Source organism: Mobula hypostoma, chromosome 2, assembly GCF_963921235.1.
Source record: "Mobula hypostoma chromosome 2, sMobHyp1.1, whole genome shotgun sequence".
In the NCBI taxonomy this organism is placed as follows: domain Eukaryota; kingdom Metazoa; phylum Chordata; class Chondrichthyes; order Myliobatiformes; family Myliobatidae; genus Mobula; species Mobula hypostoma.
The window spans coordinates 23,565,766-23,587,494 of NC_086098.1; the positions used below are offsets into that span (position 1 = coordinate 23,565,766).

Sequence of the window (21,729 nt, forward strand, 5' to 3'; positions counted from 1 at the left end):
GGTTACAGAGTACCTGGAGGCATATGACAAGATAGGCAGAACTCAGCATGGATTCCTTAAAGGAAAATCCTGCCTGAAAAACCTATTACAATTTTTTGAGGAAATTACCAGTAGGCTAGACAAGGGAGATGCAGTGGATGTTGTATATTTGGATTTTCAGAAGACCTTTGACAAGGTGCAACACGTGAGACTGCTTAACAAGATAAGAGCCCATGGAATTACAGGAAAGTTACATACGTGGATAGAGCGTTGGCTGATTGGCAGGAAACAGAGAGTGGGAATAAAGGGATCCTATTCTGGTTGGCTGCCGGTTACCAGTGGTGTTCCACAGGGATCAGTGTTGGGGCCGCTTCTTTTTACATTGTACATCAACGATTTGGATTATGGAATAGAGGGCTTTGTGGCTAAGTTTGCTGACGATATGAAGATAGGTGGAGGGGCCGGTAGTGCTGAGGAAACGGAGAGTCTGCAGAGAGACTTGGATAGATTGGAAGAATGGGCAGAGAAGTGGCAAATGAAGTACAATGTTGGAAAGTGTATGGTTATGCACTTTGGCAGAAAAAATAAACGGGCAGACTATTATTTAAATGGGGAAAGAATTCAAAGTTCTGAGATGCAACGGGACTTGGGAGTCCTCGTACAGGATTCCCTTAAAGTTAACCTCCAGGTTGAGTCAGTAGTGAAGAAGGCGAATGCAATGTTGGCATTCATTTCTAGAGGAATAGAGTATAGGAGCAGGGATGTGATATTGAGGCTCTATAAGGCGCTGGTGAGACCTCACTTGGAGTACTGTGGGCAGTTTTGGTCTCCTTATTTAAGAAAGGATGTGCTGACGTTGGAGAGGGTACAGAGAAGATTCACTAGAATGATTCCAGGAATGAGAGGGTTAACATATGAGGAACGTTTGTCCGCTGTTGGACTGTATTCCTTGGAGTTTAGAAGAATGAGGGGAGACCTCATAGAAACATTTCGAATGTTAAAAGGCATGGACAGATTGGATGTGGCAAAGTTGTTTCCCATGATGGGGGAATCTAGTATGAGAGGGCATGACTTCAGGATTGAAGGGCGCCCTTTCAGAACAGAAATGCGAAAAAAAATTTTTAGTCAGAGGGTGGTGAATCTATGGAATTTGTTGCCATGGGCAGCAGTGGAGGCCAAGTCATTGGGTGTCTTTAAGGCAGAGATTGATAGGTATCTGAGTAGCCAGGGCATCAAAGGTTATGGTGAGAAGGCGGGGCAGTGGGACTAAATAGGATAAAATGGATCAGCTCATGATAAAATAGCGGAGCAGACTCGATGGGCCAAATGGCCTACTTCTGCTCCTTTGTCTTATGGTCTTATGGTTATTTAATTGGATGAATGTACCTGTAGCAACAGTCAATGAGGACTGGCTCATGGATCTCTGGTTTCCTCCTCCTGTAGTCAATAATCAGCTAGGTGAAGGTATTCCTGCAGTATGGTAAGGTAGCAGATTCAAAAAATACCATCTATAAATTTGCTGATGGTACAACCATTGTGTTAGAATCTCATATGGAGACGAGAGGGCGTACAGGGGCAAGATATACCAGCTAGTGGAGTGGTGTCGCAGCAATAATCTCTCACTCATCATCAGTAAGATGAAAGAGCTGATTGTGCCCTTTAGAAAGGGTAAGATGAGGGAAAGCGTACCAACCGTCATAGAGGGATCAGAAGCGGAGATAGTGAGCAGTTTCAAGTTCCTGGATGTCAAGATCTCTGAGGACCTATCCTGCTCCCAACATATCGATGCAGCTATAAAGAAGGCAAGACTGTGACTATACTTCATTAGGAGTTTGAAGAGATTTGGCATGTCAACAACAACGCTCAAAAACTTCTATAGATGTACCATGGAGATAATTCTGACAGGTTACATCGCTGATTTGGGGGGAAGCTACTGCACAGGACCAAAAGAAGCTGCAGAGGGTTGTACATTTAGTTGGCTCCATCTTGGGTGCTAGCCTACAAAATACCCAGGACATCTTCAAGGAGCGGTGTCTCAGAAAGGCAGTGTCCATTATTAAGGACCACAGCACCTGGGGCATGTCCTTTTCTCATTGTTACCATCAGGAAGGAGGTACAGAAGCCTGAAGGCACCCACTCAGCAATTCAGGAACAGCTTCTTCCCCTCTGCCATTCAATTTCTAAATGGACATTGAACCCATGAACACTATATCTCTTTTTAAATATATATTATTTCTGTTTTTGCACGATTTTTAATCTATTCAATATACATATACTGTTATTTATTTATTCATTCATTCATTCATTCATTCATTCATTCATTCATTCTGTACTCTGTATTGCATTGCTGCTGCTAAGTTAACAAATTCCACAACACATACCAGTGATAATAAGCAACACACATAAAAATTGCTGGTGAACGCAGCAGGCCAGGCAGCATCTTTCAGAAGAGGTACAGTCGATGCTTTGGGCCGAGACCCTTCGTTCTGAATTTGGCTTAATGATAATGGAGCAAGGGCAAATCCTTTCTGAGTTGGATGATGTGTGACGTGTAGCCGAGTACTGAATTTGTTAAGCACTTTTTGCCCTTGTCCTTCTAATTAGATAGATTTGGGAGGTGCTGTTGAAGAAACCATGAATTCAACACTAATATCTTCTTAAAGTTTGAAAGCAATGCTTCCTTGAGTTAACTCTACAGCCCATGGTATCCCAGTGCTGAATGGATGCTTATGGTTATGTTCAGTGGTGGCAATACTATTGAAAGTTTGGGAGGGGTTGTTAAACCACCTCCCTTTAAAGAGATGATCACTATGTGACACAACAAATTCCTCAATGATTTTATGCTTGTGTGTGTCCCATTAAATGGAGTAAAATGTGGTGTAATCAGCAATGAATGTCACCACATATAGAATTATGACAAAGAGAGTGATTTGTGAAACACTTAAAGACACTTGGATGAATGACAATACTCTTTGGCCCTTTTACAGCAATATATTTTTTAAAAGATGATTAGTCTCCCACAGTCTTCAGCCAATACAGAGCTGTATCTTAAACAGGAGTGATGCGTCTCACTTCTGTGCGTGTGTGTGTGTGTGTGTGTGTGTGTGTGAGAGAGACAGACAGACATGTCGCTGTTGGCATGAACAGTTGTTTTTGATGGATCATGGTCTCTTTTGGGGCTTTGCCATTGCTTGCATGGCTGGTGGTGGGGGCTCATGCTTTTGTTGAGGCAGATAGGAGGATGGGGAGGGGGACTTTGGGGTTCTGATGTTTTACTGTCATTCGTTCTTTTGGGGTTTTTCTTCTGTTTCATAGATGTCTGCGGAGAGTAAGAATTTCAGGTTGTATACTTATACATTCTCTGATATTAAATTGAACCATGAAACAGAGATTCTGCAGATGCTGGAAATCCACAGCAACACAGGAAAATGCTGGTGCATCTCAGCATTTGCGGAGAGGATGAAGGGTCTCAGTCCAAAATGTTGACTGTTCATTCCTTTCCATAAATGCTGCTTGACCTGCTGAGTGCCTCCAGCATTTTTTAAGAGCTGCCTCCTATTTTTAAAACTCTTCAATTTTCTTGGAGCACCTTGATTTTTTACTTGATCAAATTCTAACTTGATGTCAAGAATGATTACTTTCCTCTCACCTGAAATGCAATGTATTGTCATTGTTTGCTGTAATATAGTCTGAAGCCATGTTCTCTGAGGAATCCAAATGAACCATCAGGGAATTTGTTATTGTTGGTACTGCTCCCTGGCATTTTCAATGACATTTAATATTTTGCAAATTGAAGGAAAGCTGATTAAGTGGTAAATGGGCCTATTAGATTTGACCAGCCTCATCTACTGGTTAATTGCATAGACCAAACTATAAGTATCTCAGCATTTTACTCAGTACTTTTTATGCTTAAATATAGATTAATTCTCGGCTCCCCTAAAAGAACAGCACAGATTTGTTGGAATGATATAGTTTATTTTATTAAGATAAATTATTAAAAATCATTGTGTTCTTAATCACCTCTTAAATGGAAACGAGTGGATGAACAGCTGATCATTCTGTCCAGCTAATTCTTTAAAATAAAATATGTCTAGATGTCTGTTGTCCTGCCATTTCATATATTCATGATATGGTTACTATGAAAAAAAGAGGTCATTCAGCCTTTGAGGTATGAAATAGTCATATGTAAGAACAAAGTAGCTAGTCCCTTTCCCCGACAGTCCTGTAATTTTTTATACAACAGATACTTATCCGCCTTTTATTTTTAACAATGCTATTGTATCTGCCTCCCCACTGCCCAAGCAGTGCCTAACAACAGGGCCAGTTCCACATCCTAATCATTCAACATGGGTGTTTAATATTTTACCTCTTGTCATTTTTTGATTCTTTTGGCAATCATCTCCATTCTATAGCCTCTAGTTAATGACTTTTCCATCATAGCGCCACCAAGCACTACAAGTAGAGAAACAGATCCTTCAGCCCATCTCCCTGCACCTGGACCATAGCCCTCCTTACCCCTGTCATCCAGGAACTTACCCAAACTTCTCTTATATGTTGAAATCAAACCCACATCCACTAATTCCACTTGCAGCTCGTTCTACACGTGGACTTCCCTCAGCGTGAAGAAGTTCCTCTTAAATATTTTACCTTTCACCCTTAAGCTATGACGTCTAGATCCAGTTTCACCCAACCTCGAAGGAAAAATCCTGCTTGCATAAACGTGCCTAAACTTCTCTTTATTTTGTTTAGCAGCGGGAACAATTTCTTTTTGTCTATCCTGACCAGACAATTCATGATTTTAAATACTTCCATCAGATCACTTGTTCCAAGGAGAAGTGTCCTAACTTCTGCATTAAACTAATGTTCCTTGTCTCTGGAATCATTTGATTAAATCTTTTATTTGTCCTTACTAAAGTGTATATAGGTAGGGTCCCTAAGGCTTTTGCACAGTACTGTAGTGATTTCATGTATTGCACTCTACTGCTGCACAAAAACACAGACTTCATGACATATGTGAATGATGATAAAAATGATTCTGATGCGGGTCTCTATTATGGACTGAGAGTAGGAAGGGAGCAAGGAGAAAGGAATCATGGTTAGGAAAAGGGGAAGGGAGAGGGGAGGGAGCAGGAAGCAGCAGAGAAACATTCTGTAGTGTTCAACAAACCAATTGTTTGGAATCAAATGGCCTTGCCTGATGTCTCAGGACTGAGTGTGTATGCACCTGCTGCCCCACCCCTCCCATGACACTCCACCCTCGCCATTCCCAACATCTTTTGCAACCGCCAAATTTACAAACTTGTTCTCCCCTCCACATTGACAAATACAATACTGTGCAAAAGTCTTAGGCAACCTATAGCTATATACAGTTGCAAGAAAAAGTTTGTGAACTTGTTGCAGTTGCCTGGTTTTCTGCATTAATCACTCATAAAATGCGATCTGATCTTCATCTAAATCGTAATAATCCACAAACGCAATCTGTCTAAACTAATAACACACAAACAATTCTACTACTTCTCGTCAATATAACATTTGAGTATAACATTTAAGGAATCACAGTCTAGGTTCAAAACAGTGGATGAACCTCCTAGGGTAATGCCTTCTACAAAAGCTATTTGGAGTCAGGTGTTCCACTCAGTGAAATGAGATTGGAAGTGTGGGATGTAGAAGTGCCCTGCCCTATAAAAAGATACACAAAGTCAGGTTACTGACAGAGTCTGCTCTTCTCAAGAAAGATCTGTTTATGCGCACCATGCCTCGATCAAAACAAATTTCAGAGCACCTTAGAAGAAGATTTGTAGAGAGACATGAAACTGGAAAAGGATACAAAAGCATTTCTAAAGACCTGAGTGTTCATCAGTCCACAGTTAGAGAAACTGTCTACAAATGGAGGAAACTCAGTATCTTTGCTACGCTCCCTAGGAGTGGGTCTTCTGCATAGATTACACCAAGAGCATAACATGCAATGCTGCTAGAGATGAGAAAGAACCCAAGGATAACAGCGAGAGGTCCATAGAAACCTCTAGAACTTGCTAAAGTCTCGGTTCATGTGTCCACTATAAGAAAAACGCTGAACAAGAGTGATGTTAATGAAAGGACACCACAGAGGAAATCACTGCTCTCCAAAAAAAACATTGCTGCACAACTGAAGTTTGCAAAAGGCCAGTTGGATGTTCCACCATGCTTCTGGGTCAATGTCCTGTGGACAGATGACAAAAGTTGAACTTTTTAGCAGAAATGCACTCTGCTACGTTTAGTGTAAAAGGGGCACTGCACACCAACAGCAAAACTTCATCCCACCTGTGAGGCATGGTCGAAGGGGCATCATGGTTTGGGGCTGCTTTGCTGGAGGACAGCTTGCAATCACTGAGAGAGCATTTTAGAATGGCCAAGTCAGAGTCCAGATCTTAACCCAATTGAGATGCTGTGGCATGACCTGAAGAGGGTTGTTCATGCAACGTATCCCAGAAATATTGATGAACTGGAACAGTTTTGTGTGGAGGAATGGTCCAAAATTCCTCCTCGACATTGTGCAAGTTTGATCAGCAGCTACAGGAAATGTTTGGTGGAGGCTATTGCTCCTAAAGGAGGTTCTGCCAGTTATGAAATAGAAGGGTTCAAATACTTTGTCCAGCCTGGACTGTGAATGATTAAACAATGTGTTCAATAAAGACGTGAAAAGTACAATTGTTTGTGTGTTATTAGTTTAGGCAGATTGTGTTTGTCTATTAATGTAACTTAAATGAAGATCAGACCACAATTAATGCAGAAAACCAGATAATTGCGAAGGGTTCACAGACTTTTTCTTGCAACTGTATATGTGCCCAAGACTTCTGTACAGTACTGCAGTACTTGACCGTAACGAACTTCATGGTGACATGCTCACTGAAGCTTAGAAAGCTCAGGATCCCATTTGCTATTTCAACCACGTTCTTAATGTGCCCAAACTTTGGACACATTCCTTCAGATCATTCTGTTCTTTAACACCCTTTTAGAATTAGCTTATGTTGCTTCTTCTCATTTTTCTTCCCAAAATGTCACACTGTGTATATTACAGCAATAAATTTCATCTGCCATCTGTCCATCACCAGTACAACCACATATAATTCGTTTGAAGTCTGTTGCTTTCTTCCTCAGATTTACTGGTCTTTCAGGTTTTGCATGATATATAGATTTAGAAATAGTGCCTTTTATGCCTGAGTTCAAACCATTAAAATACGAAGGAAAGCAATGTTCCCAGCAATGACTGTGGCGGCAGCTCCTTTGAACACTTCCCTCCTGTAAGAAAGATGAGTTTTGTCCAATACAAGAGAGACTGCGGGTGATGAGAATCTGGAGCAGCACACAAAGAGCTGGAGGAACTCGGTGGGACAGGAGGGAAACCAACAGTCAACTTGTTAGGCTAAGACCCTTCATCAGGACTAGAAAGATAAAGGGCAGAACCAGAATAAAAGGGTGGAGGAGGGAGAGGAGTAAAATTTGGCAGATGATGGGTGAATCCAGGTTAGGGGGGGAGGCAAGAGGGTGGAGAAAAGGGAAAAATGGGAATGATATGGGAAGCAAGGAGAAGATAGGTGGAAGAGTCAAAAGGCTGATGGGAAAGGACAGCAGACCACGAAATAAAGGGAAAGGGGTGGGAAACAGAGGGAGGAAGGTGTAAATGATAGGCAGGTCCTGAGTGTGAGGGAGGGGAAAGAGAAAGGCTTAAAGAATCAGAATCAAGGGTCCTGCTAAAGGGTCTCGGCCCAAAATGTCTCGACTGTACTCTTTTTTCCATAGATGCTATCTGGCCTGCTGAATTCCTCCAGCATTTTGTGTATGTTGCTTGAAGTTCCAACATCTGCAGATTTTCTCTTGTTTGAGAATGCGAATCAGAGTTGGGTTTAATATCACCGGCATGTCATGAAATTTATTAACTTAGCACCAGCAGTACAATGCAAAACATGATAATATTGAAAAAAAAATAAGTAAATCAATGACAGGAAGTTTATGTATATTAAATAGTTAAATTAAAAATAGTATGTAAACAAAAATAATAGATACATTTTTGAATTGATGAGTGTGTGCCTTCAGGCTTCTGTACCTGCTTCCTGAAGGTAACAATGAGAAGAGAGCATGACCTGGGTGATGGGGGTCCTTAATGATGGACACCACCTTTCTGATGCATTGCTCCTTGAGAAGTCTTGGATACTACGGTGGCTAGTACACATGATGGAGCTAACCAGTTCTACAAGTTTCTGTAGCTTCTTTTGATCCTGGGCAGTAGCCTCCCCCATACCAGACAGCGATGCAGCCTGTCAGAATGCTTCTCCACAGTACCTCTGTAGAAATTTTCGAGCGTTTTAGGTAACAAACTAAATCTCCTCAAACTACTAATGAAATATAGCTACCTGGACTATTCCTCTTCCCACCCTGTCTCTTGCAAAAATGCCATCCCCTTCTCGCAATTCCTCCGTCTCCGCCGCATCTGCTCTCAGGATGAGGTTTTTCATTCCAGGACGAAAGAGTTGTCTTCCTTTTTTAAAGAAAGAGGCTTCCCTTCCTCCACCATCAACTCTGCTCTCAAACGCATCTCCCCCATTTCACGCACATCTGCTCTCACTCCATCCTCCCGCCACCCCACTAGGAATGGGGTTCCCCTTGTCCTCACCTACCACCCCACCAGCCTCCGGGTCCAACATATTATTCTCCGTAACTTCCGCCACCTCCAACGGGATCCCACCACGAAGCATATCTTTCCCTCCCCCCCCCCTGCATTCCGCAGGGATCGCTCCCTACACAACTCCCTTGTCCATTCGTACCCCCCATCCCTTCCGATCAATCTCCCTCCCGGCACTTATCCTTGTAAGTGGAACAAGTGCTACACGTGCCCTTACACTTCCTCCCTTACCACCATTCAGGGCCCCAGACAGTCCTTCCAGGTGAGGCAACACTTCACCTGTGAGTCGGCTGGGGTGATATACTGCGTCCGGTGGTGCGACCTTCTATATATTGGCGAGACCCGACGCAGACTGGGAGACCGTTTCGCTGAACACCTACACTCTGTCCACCAGAGAAAGCAGGATCTCCCAGTGGCCACATATTTTAATTCCACATCCCATTCCCATTCTGATATGTCTATCCACGGCCTCCTCTACTGTCAAGATGAAGCCACACTCAGGTTGAGGAACAACACCTTATATTCCGTCTGGGTAGCCTCCAACCTGATGGCATGAATATTGACTTCTCTAACTTCCGTTAATGCCCCTCCTCCCCTTCACACCCCATCCCTTATTTATTTATTTTATATATATTTTTTTATATATTTTTTTATTTTGTATTTTTCCCCCTTTTTTCTCTCTCTTTTTTCTCCCTCTGTTCCTCTCACTATAACTCCTTGCCTGCTCTCCACCCTCCGGGCTCCCCTCCCACCTTCTCTTTCTCCCCAGGCTTCCCATCCCATGATCCTCTCCCTTCTCCAGCCTGGTATTCCTTTTGCCAATCAACTTTCCAGCTGTTGGATCCACCACTCCCCCTCCTGTCTTCTCCTATCATTTCGGATCTCCCCCTCCCCTCCCACTTTCAAATCTCTTACTATCTCTTCCTTCAGTTTGCCCTGACGAAGGGTCTCGGCCCAAAACGGGAACTGTACCTCTTCCTATAGATGCTGCCTGGCCTGCTGCATTCACCAGCCTTTTGTGTGTGTGTTGAATGAAATATAGCCACTGTCTTGCCTTCTTCATTGCTGCATCAATATGTTGGGACCAGGTTACATCCTCAGAGATCTTGACACCCAGGAACTTGAAATTGCCCAGTCTCCACTTCTAATTCCTCAGTGAGGATTGGTTCGTGATCCCTCGTCCTACCCTAATTGTATCCATTGAGCTGGTCCGCATCCAGTTCACCTTAGGGTGCCCCAGAGTCCGAGAGATAAAGCAGAACAGTGTGCGGAGCGTAACCGAGGGGCATGGTTGCTGTAAGTTAGAGAAATTTAAATTGTTGCCATCAGGTTGGAGATACAAAGATGGGAAATGAGGTATTGTTCCTCTAATTTGCATCCAGCGTTAACTTGGGAATAGAGGAGGTTGTGGACAGACATATCAGTGTGGGAATGGGAAATGTCTGGCTACCAAGAGATCCTGTCTTTATGGTAAATAGATCACTGCAGTTTCTTTGCAAATCCTTTGACCATTTAAAGAAATATGTGAGAAAAGATCAAGTAAGGATCAGGTGATTTAACAAATTTAAGTGAATTAGTCTATGTAATATCCTTATCATTTTTAATGCATTCAGCATTTCAACTACATCTTTCTGAGATTACATCAGCACCTTCTCAATAAAGTTTGATGTTACCTGCTTATTTAGGACCTCAGCTGTGCCTTCTCCCTCCATGAAAATTGTCAATCCAGAAGTTAATTAAGTTAAATAATCGAAGGTTTCAAAACTTAATTTAATGTTAAAATACTTCAATTGATTTCTCAATGGAAGTATAGAAGGGGATCTATTTAATTTGTTCTTTATCCTTCTACTATCACAGATCCTCTCCCAGCATGTTTGTAACCACAAACAATGATTGTTTTCATTAAAATCACTCAAATATATTTTGGCAATAGTTTAACATGATCATTCCTTCTCAATCTTACTTCTTCCCTCTTCCTTTCCAGTTCTAATGAAGGGTCTCGGCCCAAAACGTCAACTGTTTACTCTTTTATATAGATGCTGTTGAGTTCCTCCAGCATTTTGTGTGTGTTACTGAGAAAAGTATTTGTTTCATTTGTGCTTAAGCAGTTTTGAATGAGCTTGGAAAGTAAGTATGTTGTAAGGTTAGACAAGAGAAAGAAACAAGTTCAAAGAATTATTTTCTGAAAAATTTCAAAAATTAATTTTGGCTTCTTACGGAATAATGAGGTCATTCCACATCTGAAAGAAATATTTTTGCTTGTAAACATTTACTGCACTGGGAAAGAGAGTTCAAGCTGCTGAGGAACATAATAAGCTTTTTGCCCCTGAGGATTTTCCTTAGTTTATTTCTGTGCTCCAGAATTTTAATAAAGCTCTCCAATGATTTTAAATAAAGGAAGTATTTCTGATGTTTGACATTAAACTGTCATGCTCTTTCAAATGTTGAGTATTTGAACATGTACATTCAGTATTCAGTGCATGATTCCATATTTTTGCCTTCATCTTTCAAGGAAAAGAGAAACTGTTAATGACGAACACTGAACAAGAGAAGCAGTTTTTATTTATCTTTTCCTCACAAAGGACATTATCATAGTTGCTTACAACACACACAAATGCTGCAGGAACTCAGTATGTCAGGCAGCATCTATGGAAATGAATAAAAAGTTGGCGTTTAGGGTCATGACACTTAACCAGGACTGGAAAGGAAGTTGGGGGGGTGGGGAGAAGCCAGAATGTGGGGGACAGGAAGGAGTATAAGCTTCTTCTTATTCTGTTTTTGTCCTTCCTTTCCAGTCCTGATGAAGGGTCTTGGCCCGAAACTTCAACTGTTAATTCATTTTAATAATTCCTGTCTGACCCACTGAGTTAAGATCATAAGAGGTAGAAACAGAATTAGGCCATTCAGCCCATTGAGTCTGCCCCGCCATTCCATCATGCATGATACCAGATCCCACACAACCCCATACACCTCTCTTCTCGCCATAATATTTGATTACTCTGACCAATAAGGAAACTATCAATTTTCGCTTTAAACACACGGTACCCATGATCTTGGCCTCCACAGCTGTCTGCAGCAGAGCATTCCACAGATTCACTACTCTCCAGCTAAAAAAAATTCCTTCTTACCTCTGTTCTAAAGGGTTGTCCTCAATTTTGAGGCTGTGCCCTCTAGTTCTGGGCACACCCACCGTAGGAATCATCCTCTCCACATCCACCTTATCTAGCCATTTCAACATTCGGAAGGTTTCAATGAGATGCCCCCGCATTCTTCTAAATAGTACAGGCCCAAAGCTGCCAAGCACGCCTCATATGTTAACCCCTTCATTTCTGGAATCATCCTGGAGAACCTCCTTTGGACTCTCTCCAATGACAACACATCCTTTCTGAGAAATGGGGCCCAGAACTATTGACAATATTCCAAGTGCGGCCTGGCTAGTGTCTTGAGGACCCTGTCCACAATGCAAAGTTCCTCCCAACATTTTGTGTGCATTGCACTAGGTTTCCAACATCTGCAAAATCTGTTTGGTTGATTAAATTTTTTAACGTTATTTTCTTTTTTGTGATGAGGAGCCTGTAGTTCACACCTTAACCTGCTCATCTTTAGTTAATTCTAACAAGTGCTTTAAAAAGGTGTCAAGTCACAATTAACATTTGATAGACTTACCGATGATGTACTTGGGCAGGTGACTGAATTGGGCTGGGTACAGTTGAACAGTTGCAGGTTTCATTCTACCTGCCTTTACTCAAGTTGTCAATCCTAACCACATACATGCTATTGCAAAAAGGAAACTATGTGAGTGTACTGCAGTTTTGGCTCGTTATGTATTCTACATACCTAACTTTTCCAAACCATGTCTTCCATGAATGCAGGTACAGCTGGGAAGAGCGGAGATAAAATGCCCTATTACTGAATGCAGCAAATATATGGATGAAAGCACTGTTATCTCCAATTTGCCTCGTGATGACATTGTCAAGTACAGTTACTTCCTAGAGCTGAGCAGGGTTGATTCCAGCACAAAGCCCTGTCCTCAATGCAAGCATTTTACTACTTACAGACGGAAGAGCAACATTCCAACCCCTACAAAATCAGAGAGCAAGTTCAAAGTGAGTAGCGTTCTGTCAAATTCTCATAGCATTAATTTAGTGAATATGTGTAAATTCCTGCTACGTGTGGTTAAAATACTTGTCTAAGATATTACTTAGAATTGTAGTAGAGCATGGCATGGGGAAGTGTTCTGTGTGCAATGAGTGTTTGAATTTATTGTTTATTTTTTTCTCACATTTCTAAGTAAATTTATTATCAAAGTACAAGGAGGATGTGAGGGGTAAGTTTTTTGCTCAGAGTGTGGTGGATGCCTGGAATACACTGGTGTGGTGGTAGAGGTAAATACATTAAAGGCTTTCAAGAGGTGTTTGGATAGGCACGTGGATGTAAGGAAGCTGGAGGGATATGGACATGGTGTAGGTAGGAGGGATTAGTGTTTGGGTGTTTTCGATTTGCTTTTTAGCTGGTTTGGCACAACGTGGTTCCTGTGCTGTGCTGTTCTATGTTCAATGTCAGCATATACTACCCTGAGATTAATTTTCTTGTGGGTTTTCACAGTAAATAAAAGGAAACGGTAGAATCATTGAAAAAAAAATGCAAATAACAAGAGACCGTCAACAAGCAATGTGCAAAAGACAGCAAACGTGGAAATACAGAAAGAGAAAAAGAATACGAATTTCATTGGTTGGTCAATGTGCTTGAGACGTTTTGTAATAATCCTAATGTGCCTCTTGGGTCAATGAAGCAATAGCAGTGGTGTTGTTTATAGACAGGGCCCCTTGTCCATTCAGCCTGGAGCGGTCGTAGAGTACACTTATAAGAAACTGATGCAAATGAAGTGCTTATTCCAAGGGGAAAGGAAGCAGTGAGCATTGTTATGTTGCAGTTACAGAAAGCAAGAGAAAAGTTCACGAGAAAAAGAGGTTCAAGATTCAAGTTTATTTTTCTCATAAACATCAAAACACAAGGGTGTGCTGGCGGCAGCCCGCAAGTGTTGCCGCACATTCCAGCGCCAACATAACATGCCCACAGTGCCCGGCAGAACAATACAGAGCGCAACAAGCAACAAGGCAGCAGCACAAAACAAGCCCCATTCCTCCCTGCCTCCCATGCACATACACAGTCCTTTAAACCCAGAACAGGTTTGACAAAAAGCAGAATTTCCCAGAGGCCAAGCATTATAATTCCTATCCCCGTTCCTGTTCCAACATGTCAGACCACAGCCTCCTCTTCGACCACAATGAGGCTGCTCTCAGGGATTGGGAGCAACACCTGAAATTCCATTTAGGTAGCCTCCAACCTGATGGCAGGAATATTGATTTCTCCCTCCAGTAATTTTTTTTTCCTTTTTTTTTCTTTTCCCCTCCCTCCTTCCCACTTATATTATTCCCCATTTGGCCTCTTAGCTCTTCCCCTCACCTGCCTATCACTTCCCCTTGCTGCCCCTCCTTCTTCCCTTTCTCAGTTGGTCCACTCTGCTCTCCTATCAGAATCCTTCTTCTCCAGCTATCACCTTCTGGCCATCCTCCTTCCCCTCCCTCTAATTTTTTATTCTGGCGACTTTCCCCTTCCTTTCCAGTCCTGATGAATTGTGGCAGGCCAAAACGTTGACTGTTTATCCATTTCCATAGACGCTGCCTGACCTGCTGAGTTCCTCCAGTATTTTGTATGTGTTGTTCTGGATTTCCAACATCTGCAGAATCTCTTGTGTTACAGGTTTGATCAGTTATAAAGCGTCACAGAGTCATGTACGTGTACAGCACGAAATTTTCACTTGCAGAGTTTTGTTTCAGAATCAGGTTTAATATCACCTGCATATCTCATGAAACTTCTTGTATTTGCAGCAGCAAAGCAGTAGTAAAAGTAAATAAAAATAAAACAAGTATTGCTAGTGTTCATGGTTCAATGTCCATTCAGAAATCTGATGGCGGAGGGGAAAAAGCTGTTCCTCAAACATTGAGTGTGTGCCTTCAGGTTTCTGTACCACCTTCTTGATGGTAGCAATGAGAAGAGGGCGTGTCCTGGGTGATGGGGGTCCTTAATGTTGGATGCCATCTTTTTGAGGCATTGCTCCTTGAAGATGGCCTGGATGCTGGGGAGGCCAGTGCCCATGACGGAGCTGACTAAGTTTATAAGACTGTACAGCTTATTTTGATCCTGTGCAGTTGCCCCTCCCTCATACCATATGGTGATGCAGCCAGTTAGAATGTTTTCCACGATACATCTGTAGAAATTTGCGAGTGTCTTTGTGACGTACCAAATCTTCTGAAGCTCCTAATGAAATATAGCACCTGCTATGCCTTCTTTGTAGCTGCATCGATATGTTGGCCCAGGATAGATCTCAGAGATATTGACACCAAGGAAATGGCTCACCCTTTCCATTTCTGATCCCACCATGAGGACTGGTGAATATTCCTTTGTCTTACTCTTTCTGAACTCTACAATCAGTTCGTTGGTCTTACTGATGTTGAGTGCATACCATTTTTTGAGTTATGCGTACTAGTTTCAATATACTTCTATCAAATTGGAGCAATAAACAAACCAAGGCAATTTGTTTATTTGAGGGAGTAGAGAAGACAACATTGCAGAGGATGGCCCGAGCCATTTCATGAGTGCAATGTGAACAGAAGGACTATTTTAAAGTAGCAGTTGAGCTACTTGGGTAAGTGATTCTTGACTGAGTGCCACATGATACCAGTTTACATAGGATTTCAAATTTATCTACAGCTGGATCAGCAGTGTGAATCTGGGTGCCTTCAGCACTCAGCTGTCAATTGACCTCCTCCTGAACGGTGACGTTTAGATACAGGAGGCAATGGTGTTTTGGATAGTATCCAGGACATCCTCAAGTAGTGATGCCTCGAGAAGGTGGCATCCATCATTAAGGACCCCATCACCTAGGCCGTGCCTTGTTTTCATTACTACCATTCAGGGAGGAGGTACAGAAGCCCGATGGCAATCATTCAATGATTCAGGATCAGCTTCTTCCCCTCTCCCATCTGATTTCTGAATGACCATTGAATCCATGAACACCACCTCATTTCTTCTTTATTTCTGTTTTTGCGCCACAGATTTCCAACTCTGAGTTTATGTGCTGCCGATAAGCAGTCGTTGTCTTACACATGATCATCATACTTATGTACTTAACAGTAAAAATTACTACATAGCATTAATATAATGAAAATATATGCTGTGGGCACATGACCAAGTGGTTTAAGGCTTTTGACTAGCGACCTGAAAGTCGTGAGTTCGAGCCCCAGCCGAGGCAGCGTGTTGTGTCCTTGAGCAAGGCACTTAACCACACAGTGCTCTGCGACGACACTGGTGCCAGGCTGTATTGGTCCTTGCCATTCCCTTGGACAACATCGGTGTCGTGGAGAGGGGAGACTTGCAGCATGGGCAACTGCCGATCTTCCATACAACCTTGCCCAAGCCTGCGCCCTGGAGAGTGAAGACTTTCCAGGCACAGATCCATGGTCTCACAAGGCTAATGGATGCCTTATTATTATAATATCTGCTAAGTAACAAAAGCAACACAGCAGCCTGGTGAGAATACCTGAATCAGCTGTTAAACAGCAATAAACAACAGCAAGCTTTCAGTTTCCGCCTACAAGGTCGTGTTTTGATTAAAAATTTACAGTACACTGTATTTGTATTTTTCTGTTTTTAGATTTATGTAAGGTATATAAACAATTAGCATTGTAGACTTGTTCTGTTGTTAGATGTTCACCAACAAATATCTTGCAAACCCATCAATGAATTTCTCTGCTGCTTTTTGATCAGCAGAAGCTTTAATAATTTAAAGTCCTGCCTTTTCTTAAATTTCTGCAACCAGCCTGCTGAATATTCACAAAAAGTTTCAATTTTCCATTCATTATGATAGATCTTTGCTTGTTTCATGATCAGCATACTGTTAAGCAGAATATGTTCACTCTGACGCTGACAAATCCACTCTTTCAATACAAAATCAAGACCTTCATTTTTGCTTTATGCGGTGTTTTTTTCTATTTTTCATTAACTTCTGTTCATCACATATGTGAGGTCACAGGACTGTCTGTGGTGCACAAGGACCTGCACCTCACCTGGGAACCTTCCTGGTGCCCTGTGGAATTTTCCATTTGTGACGTCATGTCAGTGCTCAAAAAAAATTTGATTGGATTTTCGGATGAGGGGTGCTCAACCTGTATTACTATGGATGGTATGCTGTTCGTAACTGGTAAGTGGTAAATTAATGGATAGGAACCTCTTCCTGTTCTAGATTTCAAGGCCATTGAAGTATACCTACTTACTGTGCTTTTTTTTTTATCTTTTTATATTTGGAAATATAGCAAAACTGTAAAATTTGAACAGTCCTTCACACTGTTTCATATGAAAAGGAAAAACAAATAGCAATATCAGAGAAAGGAACAAAATTGGGTTTTGTGCTGGCTGTACCACCCCACTGTGGTGATAGGTGCATATTCTCTCTCTCTCTCTACTAGATTGTACATCACCATAATTGCTTGCTTGCTGAAACAAAACCTGAAGTGATGCTGCTTCTGGAATCACTCAACTGACTCACCGATTCCCAGTTTCTTGTTTCCTTCATTTGCCTTTATAATCGTTTTTACGGCTGCTGACAGATCTCTCAGCCCTCAGCACCACAAGTGCATTTCACGGACTGTCTGTGCCAACTTTCTACCGTTGACTTTATACCCATTCTCCTCCCCTTCCTGCCGCCTCATTGTTAAGTCCTGGTCTTTGGAAGCAAACTCCCAGTGTCACCCTTTAAAACAGCTTTAAGATCGCTGACAAATGCTTCGTAAATGGGTGGCACTGTAGTGTAATGGCTTGCACAACCCAGTGACCTGGGATCAATTCCCATTGACACTTGACCACATGGGTTTCCTCCAGGTGCTCCGTTTTCCACCCACAGTCCAAAAAGGTAACGGTTGGTAAGTTAATTGTAAATTGCCCCATGATTAGGCTAGAACTAAATCGAGGGATTGCTGGGCAGCACAGCTTGAAGGGCCAGAATGGTCTGTTCTGCACTGTGTCTCAATTTAATAAAAAGAAGTAATTTTTCCTGTTCTAATAAGAGTATTTCCAAAGAAAACATCACGTGTTTTTATGGTTCTGACCACATAGTCCCTTCCCGTAGACTTCATCAAGGCAGATTTAGTCACAGGCTGCTGGGAGCTTGATATTTTTAACTGAGCAGATGCATGTTTATCTAAAGTGTTCTACTTTTAGATCTGGCTCTTCTTTTGCAGACATCTGAAGAATTTCCCTTCCCCTTCATCAGGGTGTGAACGTACTAATTTTTTTTTCTGTTCCTTGATTCTACAGATTCAGTGTTCCGTGTGCCAATTTGTTTGGTGCTTTAAGTGTCACTCTCCTTGGCACGAAGGTTTAAACTGCAAAGAATACAGAAAGGGTGATAAGCTGTTACGCCACTGGGCCAGTGAGATTGAGCATGGGCAAAGAAATGCTCAAAAATGCCCAAAGTGCAAGGTGGGTTCAGACATGTTTAATCATTCGTGTTTTCTAACTTCAGCACAGAGTACAGGTGTGTTTTCATCTAGGATATTGCTGTTTAACTGATAACTCCATAATCTGTGCTGTGCTTCTTACAAGGTTCATTTTATTGTCAAGGTATGCATGTACAATACAGCTCTGATATTTACTTCTCCAGATAGCCAGGAAACACAGAAGGATTATGCAAGTTGTTGAAAGAAAAGACCAACCCTGCCCCCCCCCGCATGAAAAAGAAACTAAACTCACAAAACCCAAACCCCCCCCAACCCCTCCCTCGCACAAAAAACAAACAGATCACCCACACGGAAAAACGATAGCCAGAATATGAAAAGCCAGGCCCCCAGCACCCTCCCTCGCACAAAAACTAACAGATTGCCCACCCAAGAGACAGCAGTTATGTAGCCCCCCTGGCCACCCTCAGGGTCGCTCGGCTCGTTGTCGTCTAGGGAAACAGCCCTCGGCCCCGCCAAACTGGGTAATTAGTTTGCGTGGATACTGTGTGATATACCCCACCCTGCCCCAAATAACAGACAATACACCGGATACGATTAAATGATTTACAGTTTATAGATATTACTGGAACTATATAATTAATAGAGAATAAAATATAAAAGGAAAATAAAAGGCGCCACACTTATCAAAGTTCAGTCTCTTCGTGCACAAACAGTTGGAGCTCAGGACCCTTCTTCGTCACCCTGCGACCCCTTGGACCACCTCAACCGGCCGCCTGGGACCAACAACGGTGGTCGACCAGACGCTCCACACGAGTCCGTCTCCGTCCCCTCTCCTCACCGACCGCCCCGCTCGGGGTCCGACCCCATTAGCGGACATCACAGCACCTGGTCCATCCTCTGTCTCTCTCTCCCTCCAAAACCCCGCGCATACAAATCTTCCAGATACACCAAAAGCATAACAACTACCCCAATTGGTTCATATCATCTTCTTATCACAATCTAACCCAAAACAAGCTGCTAGCGCTAGAACTTTCTCAGCGTTTAACATAACAAAGAAACCATTTTAATTAGCCTACGCATTAACATAAAAGACGATACCCCCTTACAGTTAGAACATCAAAAACCCAAACCCCCAACCCTGCCTCCCTCACAAAAAGACATCAAGCCCCCAACCCCCTCCGTCGCAGTGACAATAGCATGAAATCCCAAACCCTCGCTCTCACATACAAAAAATTAACAGATCGCCCATGCAGCAAAGCACGAACAAGAACATCAGGCCCCAAATCCCCAACTCCTCCCTCACACAAAGCATTGAAACAGCAAATTGCTATTGTAGATTGAGGTCTGGGAACCATTTAATGGTGTCAGGAGTTGCTACATGTAGATCACTAAACCCTACGGATAGGTGGTTCATATAGCAAGATTTTACAGCAAGATCAGTTGTTTGAGTTTAATATTTACAATTGCACATGGGGGTGTTTTTGTTCTCTTACGGGGAATTACATCGTGCTGTTGTTACAGTCAAGTTTAATTTCATGTTAAATGTCAAGTTAAAATACCAGATTGCAGCAAGAGTAATTCAAATGTGGTCTATTTAGGAGTGTTGTATGTAGCCTGCAGAACGTCACTGTGGTTCACCGGTGCCATGTTATTCACATCTTCTTCTTGGCCCAAAATGTTGACTGTTTATTCCCCTCCACAGGCATTGCCTGACTTGCTGAGTTTCCAGCATTTTGTCTGTGTGTCTTGCTCAAGTATCGACCTCTTATTTTATTGTGGGCCGTAATTCCTTCCAATAAGTTGTCAGTGAATGACACTGTGATCTAAGGCTTTTTATACTAGACCAGTGGAGCCAGGAGAATTGCCCTCTGCAATAGAAAGAAGCTTGTATGTAATTGGCAATTGGCAACAGTTGATTGGCTGTACAGTTCGTTAATGTTCTGCTCATTATAAAAGTAATGGCAGATCAATATGCACAAAGGCAGGGAGCACCTGATCGGGACCAATTTTAAGGCTTCAGTCATTACTTAGTTGATCTCAAATGGACATCAATGATTTGTGTGTATCATTGTCTGCCCATATCAAGCACCAGTGCTGCTGAATTAACTAATAAATGTGCAGTGGCTTGCATAGTGTTTGCTTTACTCCTCCATGTAGTATCAGCTGGTTGCTATATGACATGGGACGGCGATATCTCGGTCAGTCAATCGCTTTTTTTGTTGTAAGGATCAAATGCTGTGTTACCAGTTCAAAAGGTAGTGGATTTTTTTTTTCTTTTTGTGAATTGTGTTTGGCTTAGATCTTATTTTTTGGTATCGGTTAGAACTAGTTTGGGTCCAAAATTGTACATGAATGAATGAATTAATCGCCATTCAGAGTTAACATCAATTGTTAATTGTTAGTCCTGATGAAGGGTCTCAGCCCGAATCGTCGACTGTACCTTTTCCTAGAGATGCTGCCTGGCCTGCTGCGTTCACCAGCAACTTTTATGTGTGTTGCTTAACATCAATTGTGCTTGTTCACAGGATTTTATAGAGCTTATAAAATGAAGTTAGTTAAGCAGGAATTGAGGACTGTTAACCAGTGTAGTATAAAATAGTTAATAAATTATTTTAAATAAACATTCTCAGTTTGACTAAAAGTGCAAATTTTTTGATGAATTTATTTTCACACACATTAGTAAAATGCTCCTTATCTTTAGTTAGATTAATAGTTTTTTTAAAAATTAAAACAATTCTAAAAAGATATTTTATAAAGCTGTCCAATTCTGATGGGTCACAGGAGATTTAGTTTTCCCTCCTGGTGATTAAATAATTAAAATGATCTAAATGATTAAAAATGAGTGCTTTATTTGTAAATATGAAATTCAGTAGAAGGTGCCCCACCACATCTATTCATTTTAATCAACTTACCAAACTGGAGAAGAACATGATTAAATGCTGTGTATTTATAGCCTTAAATTTTTCAAGTTCAAGTTTATTGTCATGGGTATGCATATGTGTGATATACATGCCATAATAATTAGGTTTCAGCGGCAACAGCACAGTACATTGCAAAGTTGAATTACATTAACATAAGTTATAAATAACTTGCACAACAAAATAAACAAAAATAATTCTCTGAAATATACTTTTAGAAAAGTGAAGCCTTTGATTTATTTAATGTTTACTATTTAAAATGAGTTGTACCTCTGCCAAAATCCTTTATTTTTAAATTAACATGCTTTTTCTCCCCCTTACAATTAAAGATTCATATCCAGAGGACAGAAGGCTGCGATCACATGAATTGTTCACAATGCAACACTAACTTTTGCTACCGCTGTGGGGAGACGTACCGGCACTTTCGATTCTTTGGTGACCATACTTCCAATTTAAGCATTTTTGGATGCAAATATCGCTACCTCCCCGACAGACCACATTTACGAAGATTAGTCCGTGGTTCTGTCTGTGGTAAGCAAAGCATTTTAATATGCAGGTTGTGTGGGGAAATATACAAAAATATTTTTTGTGCGGTTTGGATTTGATTTTATTTAGAGATACAGATCACCATCACCATCAGTGTGTCCTGATTCCT

At 41.7% G+C, this 21,729-nt stretch overlaps 1 protein-coding gene across 1 annotated transcript in view; it reads left to right on the top strand.

Moving 5' to 3' along the window:
• Positions 1-21,729, top strand: part of rnf217 (ring finger protein 217) — a 116,605-nt gene that overhangs the window by 60,679 nt on the left and 34,197 nt on the right. Inside the window, exons 2-4 of the mRNA XM_063034243.1 lie at positions 12,511-12,744; positions 18,014-18,178; positions 21,404-21,605. Coding sequence (XP_062890313.1) covers positions 12,511-12,744; positions 18,014-18,178; positions 21,404-21,605 — 601 coding nt within the window. The remainder of the gene's footprint in view (positions 1-12,510; positions 12,745-18,013; positions 18,179-21,403; positions 21,606-21,729) is intronic.